Genomic DNA, 8,964 nt, shown 5'->3' on the forward strand with positions numbered 1-8,964 from the left:
CGCTAGAAAATCGTTTTCTAGCCATGAGTTTAAGGAAATGTGATCATTATACATGGTCAAGCACATATCTTAGGTTCCATTTGTTTCGTAGAAAATATTTTTCGAGAAAATATTTTCTCATTTTCCAACATTTGGATTACCTAGGAAATGAGTCAACAGAGAACGTATCTTAAATTCAAAAAAATTAATTTCCCTATAAAAAATGAGAAATTATTTTTCCAAATATAACCAGATATCAATGCTAAGATGAGAAACTCTACTCTTGGGTATAAAAACTCTAACACTCTTTTCTCGATCTCTAGCATTAAGGACCACATCCCAAGCGCCCAAGCGGTTGTCTAATGAAGTCGTGCCAGTGACTTGGTGCCCACACCCAAGCCCGACAAGGCTAGGCCTAGGACCCTAGTTTTTGTGCTTGGGTCCCCTACCCTCAGGCTAGAGACCTTAGTGCCCATACCTAAATTTCCTATGCTCAAGCCTAGGTCCATCAAGGTCAAATCTTGGGATCCTAGTGCCCATGCCCAGGGCGATGCTCGTTGAGTAGGCTCGACCTCAATTGACCCGAGTCCATGTGCCAATAACCCAACCTTCGGTGCCAATGATCCAAGCACGAGCACTATGGTCCCAAGCTTGGGTGGTAGGGATCTAGAATTGCCACCAAGGTCCTAGGCTAGCCTCGATGGAACCAATCCCAAGTTGCTAGGTTCCCCGGCCCAACCTCAATGGACCTAGACATGGGCAATGAGTTCCTAAGCCTTGTCCTCAATGGATCCAGGCATAAACACCAAGGTTCTAGGCCAGGACCTCGACGAACTTGGTTGCAAGTGCCGGGGTCTTAAGACCCTAGTTGATGGATCCAAGCTTAGGCGCAAGGGATCTAGGCTTGACACTAGAGTCTTGAGCCTAGGCATCAGGGACCCAAGAACAACACCAATGTCCTTGGCCCAACCTCTGTGGACTCTAGTTCAGGTGCCAAGGACTTGGGCCTAGTCGTTAAGGACCCAAGCACGAGCATTTGCATCTTAGGCCCAAGCTCGATTGACCAACACTCAAGTGTCAAGGATTTAGGTCATTGAAGTCCCTGGCTTGACCTCTATGGACCTAGACCTAGGCACCAAGATCCTACTCTTGACCTTGGTGGACTCAACCATGGGCACTAAAACCTTTGCAAACTCAGGCCAAGCTCTAGGGAGCTGTGCATGAGCATTAGGTTCTCAATTTTGACTTCTATGGACCTAGGACTAGTGTTTATGCTCTTTCTAGGATCCAAGTGCCCTTGCTCTAACGCCCACTTCATGGTCCATCAAGCTAGACCCAGGATTTTGATGCTCATACACAAATCACTAGCACCCAAAAAGTTTGTGCATTTTTAGGATAATTAAATGGAATTTTCCTTTGCAAACGACAGAAAATATTTTCCTCTTCTATTTCAAATTTCAACTAAAAATTGAAAATTAGTCATTTTCCTTGAAAATTACATTTTAAAAAACACTTTCCATGAAACAAAGAGAGCTTAAGAGTGAGCCGACTCTTATACATGTCAATCACGTGATATCATAATCGGGTAAAGATACTTCAATTTTGGACTTATCCATTTAGTTAATTAATTACTAATGTCACATGTCACCAGTTATCTGTATATATAAAAAAAAAACGACTTTTTCACAGAAAGAAAATATAATATTCTTGCTGATTTGGGCTTGGCTTCCATGGATAAAGTAGCAGACACAAACTGTGTCCACACTGTTTGTGATTGCTCCCAGTAAATTACTCAGGACTAAATACATCCCTCCTCAGCCAATACAGAGAATGGAGAACTATGGAAGCATAGAAGCGCTCAGGGCATTAGTAAGTTATATTTCAATTACCCAGGATAGGAAGAATCTCATGCATCTCCCATTGATCCCATTCGTACAACTAGAAAAACGCCAAAAGACTAGGATTAAAACAAGAAGAAAGCAGGGACAGTGCTTTCAAGTTGCATTTCTTCCTACACCTACCACAGAAGCTCTTAGCGTTGGCGCCACAGTAACATCCTCTCCCCCCTCGGCAATGGTACCTTCCCTAGCAGCATAATGGTCTTAACACCAGAAACATCTTCAACCGAATGGCTGTCTAGAAAGTTTCCTACTAATTATTAATGTCCGTTCCCTGTGGCAGCGACTGGACAATGCTCCCTCTCACGGGATTGAAAAAACTCCCCGAAAGTAAGTGCTGTATCCAAGGGCTCTTCACACCATGCTACAAATGCACCTCTCAGTAGAGGGAGTAGATCTGAGCCAGCCCAGTCTCTGATGATCTGAGCACTTCCTGCACCACATCCCACCCCGTGGTCTATTACTTACTCGCAAACTTTAGCAACTCACCGATTTCACTTCAGTGACGAGTCACCTAAACCAAACCTAAAAAGGAGATAACAAATCAAACAATAAAAGCAGTCTTTAATAGGGGAATGGTCCAACAGGCAGAATGCAGAATGCAGAATGCAGAATGCTGTATAAGCAAGCAATCTTCCAGATTCTAAAAGTAACACAAAGTGAGCCACGATATACCTGCACCTTGTCATGTTTGGATGCTCCGGCAGTGCAAAGGCCGTAGATACAGCTGCTCAAGCAAGCTGCATAGAAATAGTATCTAAGATCCCGGATATGCAACAGGAAAAGAAAACAAAGAGGTCAACCTAGGACGGTAAATGAGCATAACGCATGTGATCATTTGTTTCTATCAACAAACTGGAGAAAGCATCATGTAGTCCGATTCTGTTAGAATGTTGAATTCACTCCATCAGCAAATCACCATTCACTCCTAGCACAGATATGCCCTATCCAGCCACTGAAACTGGAAGAATTGAACAAACTCAAAGATATAAAGCCAACCATAAGAATTAGAATAAATTAAGCAGACTACATACACACAGCAATCTGGATAAAAGTGCCAATCTGACTGTATATACCTTTGTTTTCCATCAAGTTGCTTTGTTATTTGCACCTATGGCCCTTTTTCCTGGTAATAATATCATCAGCAGTCCAAAACCAGGGAATTCTGGGGTTTCCGTACAAGGCTGATTGCCAGTAGGTTCAACAGAAAGCCGTAGAAAAGCAGGTGATGTCAACCTTTTACAGCTGTTCCTTCATCTTTGACCAACACAATATTCTGTTTTTGAAAGATCAAAGATGATCAATTTTGGGTGATGATGGAAGACACAATACGAGAAAAAAAAAATTAAATAGTAGGAACAGAAGCTTCGAACAATTAAAATGTTATAATGTATCTGGAGTACAGCATTAACAGGTTTCAACAAAAATCTTTCATTGAAATAGCAAATCCTATAAGGAGAAAGAATGAAAAGTCCAAGAAATTAAATCTTGATCATTGCATCAGTTATGTGCATGGGAATGACATAATCACAATAAAACAAATATTCTGACATTTTAACCACACTATATGTTTACACATACGAAACTCATTTTCTCAAGAAATTTCCACAAATTAACAATCCCGAACAAAGTTATAACTGTTCCAAAATATACATGTGTGGAACAAATGGCAAATTTGTAAGAACCGCCACCTACATTTACTATAAAACTTGACACGTTTGAACAATTAACAGACCAAATTGTATGTTCCAATCACCAAGGTCTTCAGTACTCTAAAACTTCAGTAAAGCTGCTCTTTCTTTTTCTAAAACTATCGAGTTTTTCAAACAAACTAATTGGTCCAGTAACATCAACAAGGTAGTTTCATTACCATAAGATAATAGGATTTCATATAAGCAACAGATAGATATCTAAGGTCACTTCACTACCTATCTGAACCATGCATAAAGAGCGAACAGAACTGTGCACGTCCTAAAATTTAAGCGAGTCATGATGAGAGAGAGACAAACCATCTGGCATAAACTGTCTGACAGCTGCAGAACTTCATCCCATTTATGAACTTTGACAAGGCCTCTTATGAGGTCTACAAATGTGCTTAACTTTGGAACGCCACCCTGCTTTATCAAGTCTGCATACAGCTCAAAGGCCTTATCAACCTTACCAGCAAGAGAGAGACTTTCGATAAGTGAAGCATAGACTGTTTTGTAGCCAGCTAAACTAACTAAAGATGATCTAATCTCTTCATGTAGATCCAAAGCTACCTCCAGTCGTCCAGCCTTAACAAAATTATCTATCAAAACATTGTAGACGGAAACAAGAGGCACCGAATTACTGGCACCCATGTCATCTAAAAGCCCAAGAGAAATTATAAAGTCGCGATTAAAACCTTCAATGACTTTACGGTACCCAGCTACATGCCTAGGCCAATATGTGAGTTTCATCTCATCCAGAAGTTTATAAGCATCATCAAGAAGGCCAGCTGCACAACAATGGTTTATTAAAACCCCATAAGTCACAAAATTTGGAGCACAACCCTTAGAACGCATCTGTTCAAAAAGCTCAAAGCATTTGTTGATTCTGCCCGCTTTACCAAGACCATCTATAATTGCAGTATATGTAACAACATTAGGATGACAACCCTTTTCCTCCATCATCACCAGAAGTCTATATGCCTCATCATTCTTTCCCACTTTACATAGGCCATCAATCATCTCTGTGTAGGTGACAACATTAGGAACACAAGAGTTCTCTAGCATCTTGGTTAAAACTTTTAAAGCAAGATCAAGCCTTTTATCCTTAAACAGTCTGTCGAGCAAAGAACTGTATGTATACACATTGGGACTATACCCAGACTCTGACATCTTAGCAAAAACCTCTTGCGCTTCATCAAGTTTCCCCACCTTACAGAATCCATCTATGAGAGCATCATAGACAATTTGGTTTGGTTCACAGCCTGCCACTGACATGGCATCTAATAATTCACGAGCTTCTCTGACCTTGTGAGCTTTACATAAACCATCAATTAAAGCCCCATAAGTGAAAACATTCGGTTCTGTTAAGTCATTTTCACTGACTCTAAAATACATATCTATATCAGTGAGACTTGCATTTCCCCTCATTTTCGAATATATTTGGCATGCCTTTTCAATTTCTCCGGCTTTACAATGACCATCAATCAAAGCAGTATATGTAACCACATTAGGAGAGCAACCTTCAGATAACATAGACTCAAAGAGTTGATTTGCACGAGAGAGCTTCTTCGCCTTGAGATGAGCGTGGATGAGCGCAGTGTAAGTCACCACATTAGGTGCACAGCCATCTCTCACCATCTCATCGAACCAGCGACATGCCTGCTCAATCAGTCCAGCCTTACAAAAACTATCAATCAGAATTGTGTACGTATAAACATCAGGAACAACACCATTACTCTTCATCTCTTCGAACAGTGTAAATGCTTTATCTACCTTGGATGCATCGCACAGGAAACTGATCACTTTGGAGTATGTGCTACAATCAGGTATGAATCCTTTACTCATCATCTCGCGAATGATGCAATGTGCTTTCTCAAATTTTCCAGCCCCGCACAGACATCGAGCAAAGTTAGCCACATTTACTTTATTCAATACGACCCCAGCATCCACCATTTCATTATAAGTATTCTCAGCTAATTCAAGTACATCAGGGCCAGGCAATTCCTCATTACCACATAATCCACCAAGTAATACATTGTAGACCACATAACCAGGACGATACCCACATTTAACCATTTTTTTCAGTAACTTATATGCATAAGAGTAGTCCCTCAAATTACAAAAAGCATGAACAAGAGAAACAAATATTTGGTGACCTGGATAACAACCCTCAGGAATCATCATATTGATGATCCTCTTACACCGGCCTAACTGTCTTTTCCTCAAACACCCGGAAAGCAAAACATTGTAGGTCACAACATTAGGAATGCAAGAATTAGAACGCATTCTATCCAAGAACTCCATAGCTTCATCAAAAAGTGAAGCCTCACATAAACCGGCTATCATTTTTGTGTAAAGTACAGTGTCAGGAAGGAATTCTTCACTCTCAATCAAGGCGAGAGCTTCCCTCCACTTCCCCGACTTGCAGAGGGAATATGCAAAACAACCTAAGGTATGGCCATCCATATGAAACCCCGAGTCTGACATTTCCCTGTGAACTAAATAAGCTGTATCTAACCTATCAGCTTTAAGAAAAACTTGAACCAAAGCATTATATGTCGATTGAGTCGGTCTGTACCCGAAATCCTTAAGCCTTCCTAATTCTTCCAGCGCTAAGTTCCACAATCCATTTCGACAACATCTTCGAATCAAAACATTAAGCAACTTGCCGAGGACTTCCGCATCTTCGACCCTTATCTCTCTCCAAAACGATTCAGGTATTCTCTCACTATCATCACAACCGAGTCTTTCCAGCAATGCATTATACACAGCCCCCGTGTGAGCATACCCAATTTGTCTACCTGCCCACAAGAAGAACTTAACAGCCAATTCCGGGTTTTTCACAATCTTCAAAACCCCGATCACCAGATACGGATTCAATTTCTCCCTAAATCGCCTGAGAAGCTTCTGGGTTCCGTCCCCGAACCCATCCTCACAATTCTCAATGGCATTCGCGACTAAAACAGCCTCGTCGTCACCCGCATCTCGACCAAGATCACGCGCGGAGGACTCTCCGCCGTGCCCTGAACCCGACAACGATTCGCGCAGGAACTCGAACTCGGCAGCCGAGAAGGCCTCGACCCGAGAATCCCCAGCCAAAACCGGGTCGTCCGGATGAATCAGGCCCTCGAGATCGTCGTCGGGCGAAGAGGTGGAGAAGAACCGGGCATCGCCGGGCCCAAACAGGGACTGCACGGGGGGGACTTCAAGAGCAGCAAAGAGGCGAAAGCGGGACGACGGGGGCGCACGGGAAGGAGGGAAAGCGACCAGCTTCTGAGGCTTGGAGGTGGGAAGAAGAGCAAGGGGAGGCGAGCGACGAAGGAGGTGGTGGAGCCCTCTTCTGCGCATATCTGGTTGGACGCTCCAATGGGGATTGCGCAGAGAAGTCCTTAAAACCCCGGTAAGCGCTTCCCCTTATTAGGGTTTAACGTTGGGAGAAGAAGACAGCATCAAGGTTCTCTCCTTTTTTAACGTTGGGGAAACGGTGCCAAGATGTTCTGTCTTGCTGCTGTTTGAATGTGGTGAATTGATTATTGAAGGGGAAATGACATGGAGGGAAATTAATAGGTGAGAAATTTTTTACTTGAAATGATCTTTTCGGGTCTTGCTAGATTTGAGCAAAAAAAGAAAACTGAGGGGTGTTAATAAATAAATGTAGAGTAAAAAGTTTATTTCCCTGCAACTCTTTCCAATTTTGAAGGGAAAATATAAATTGTGGATGAAATAATTGCTTTTCATTTATATCTATTTCCTTTTTGAGATAATAACATAAATGGTTCTTCAATTTTAGTTCAATATGTAATATTTTCCCCAAACTTTTGATTCATGCAATATGATTCATAAACTATAGTTCAATATGTAATATTATCCCTAAACTTTTACTTTGTTCAATGTTATTTTTGAATCATTAATAAGTGTTTAATATAGTCATTACACTACATAAAAATGTTTAAACTCAAGAAATCACACGGCACATTAGATCAAAATTTAAAGATCATGTTGGATAAATTAAAAACCATGAGACAACATTACAAATTAAATCAAATTCAGGGACCACTTATATTATTTCCTCTTTCCTTCTTTCATCTCTCTTTTTTTCGACTGAAAAAAGGAAACTCTTTGCTAAGTTTTTGGGTCCTTTCACTTCCCTCCTAGCCATAGCATTTTTTCCGTGGCTGCAACTTTGTGACTCTGAACGAGTACAAAAATGCAGTGACGGGTGTGTCGACTTCGAATGAATTGCCATATCTAATAATTTCGTGTAGGGTATAAGACATTTATAACATATCGATCTCAAGAGGATGGTTCACACTAATTGCCTTCAGCCAATCCTTTCCATAATTAAAAGAAAAACAATTTCCTTTCATTTAGGTATATGAAGACATAGACCATAGCATCTACCATTTGTCGTGTGAAAAAAAAATTACATTTGTAATAGAAGGAGTGATGGAGAAAGAGAAATCTTGGTAAATAACATGATATAAATGTACTGCAATATCTAGGTGTGCCATCGACCGCAAGATAGTAAATTCAAATCGAAGCGACTCCTACAATGGGAGAGTAAGCATACCCTTTAACAATGATAACCAAGATGAAAGAGTCGAAAACAATTTGATTGGATATATTTAATCAATTTGACGCATTTCCTTTCAAAAAATGAAAAGAGAAGTACCGATTTTTTTGCTAAAAAGTTAAGAAAAATGTAGATATTGATAACATGAGCTATTTCAGGGAAAATCATCCAAAAAGTCCCAAACCTTATCCAAATGTCAATTCAATCCTAAAATTTTTAATTGTGCTAATTTTTCGGTCAAAAATTCCTTCATTGAAGTAGCTAAGTAAAAACTGAAAGATCCCACAAGTTGGGTTTTGTTATATAAAAGATCCAAAAGTATGTAGGGAGGTGTAGATAACCAATTGCTAGGAAGCGCTTTTGTCCTATGAGCTTTTTAGTGACCAAATCTGCAATTGAATTGGCCTCTCTAGGGCAAAATGCAACTTGGACATAAAAAAGGAGAGAGATCATATCATTGTTAATATACTCATTTCAACCAAATATCTATAAAAAAAAAATTGGAACTAAATTGAAAAATCTCCCAAATGTATAGAATTAATTGACATAATCGAAAACTTTATGATTAAATTGATAGGACTAAATTAATATTATTGAAAAATTTTAGATTGAATTGACCAAATTTATGACTTTAGATAATTATCCCAGCTATTTCGTGTTAGACAATAAAAAGACCAGAACGCAAGAACAGGGACAGAAAGGCACGCTTCCCTTCTCTCTCTACAGAGTACAGTTGGTCGCCTCGTCCCACCTCGACAATTGATCTCAGGTAACAAAATCAGTGTACACAGCATGGGAGAGCTTAAAGGCAACCAAGTTCAAA

The 8,964-nt window shown here is 40.2% G+C and overlaps 1 protein-coding gene across 14 annotated transcripts; it reads right to left on the reverse strand.

Annotated features, from left to right (window-relative positions):
* Positions 1–1,710: 1,710 nt before the first annotated feature.
* LOC104443740 (pentatricopeptide repeat-containing protein At1g06710, mitochondrial) lies at positions 1,711–7,018 on the reverse strand. Of its 14 annotated transcripts, none has more exons than XM_010057998.3 (4): positions 3,887–7,018; positions 2,954–3,153; positions 2,559–2,617; positions 1,711–2,310 (listed from the first exon to the last, which is right to left on the reverse strand). In XM_010057998.3, exons 1-2 carry the CDS (start codon positions 6,914–6,916, stop codon positions 3,109–3,111), a joined length of 3,075 nt encoding a protein of 1,024 aa, XP_010056300.2. In that variant the 5' UTR covers positions 6,917–7,018; the 3' UTR covers positions 1,711–2,310; positions 2,559–2,617; positions 2,954–3,108. The 14 variants fall into 14 exon arrangements, with proteins under 14 accessions (XP_010056300.2, XP_010056086.2, XP_010056233.2 ...); XM_010057784.3 differs by having other exon boundaries at positions 1,711–2,402; XM_010057931.3 differs by having other exon boundaries at positions 2,553–2,617.
* Positions 7,019–8,964: the final 1,946 nt, after the last annotated feature.

This window comes from Eucalyptus grandis, chromosome 1, assembly GCF_016545825.1.
Source record: "Eucalyptus grandis isolate ANBG69807.140 chromosome 1, ASM1654582v1, whole genome shotgun sequence".
Classification (NCBI taxonomy): Eukaryota; Viridiplantae; Streptophyta; class Magnoliopsida; order Myrtales; family Myrtaceae; genus Eucalyptus; species Eucalyptus grandis.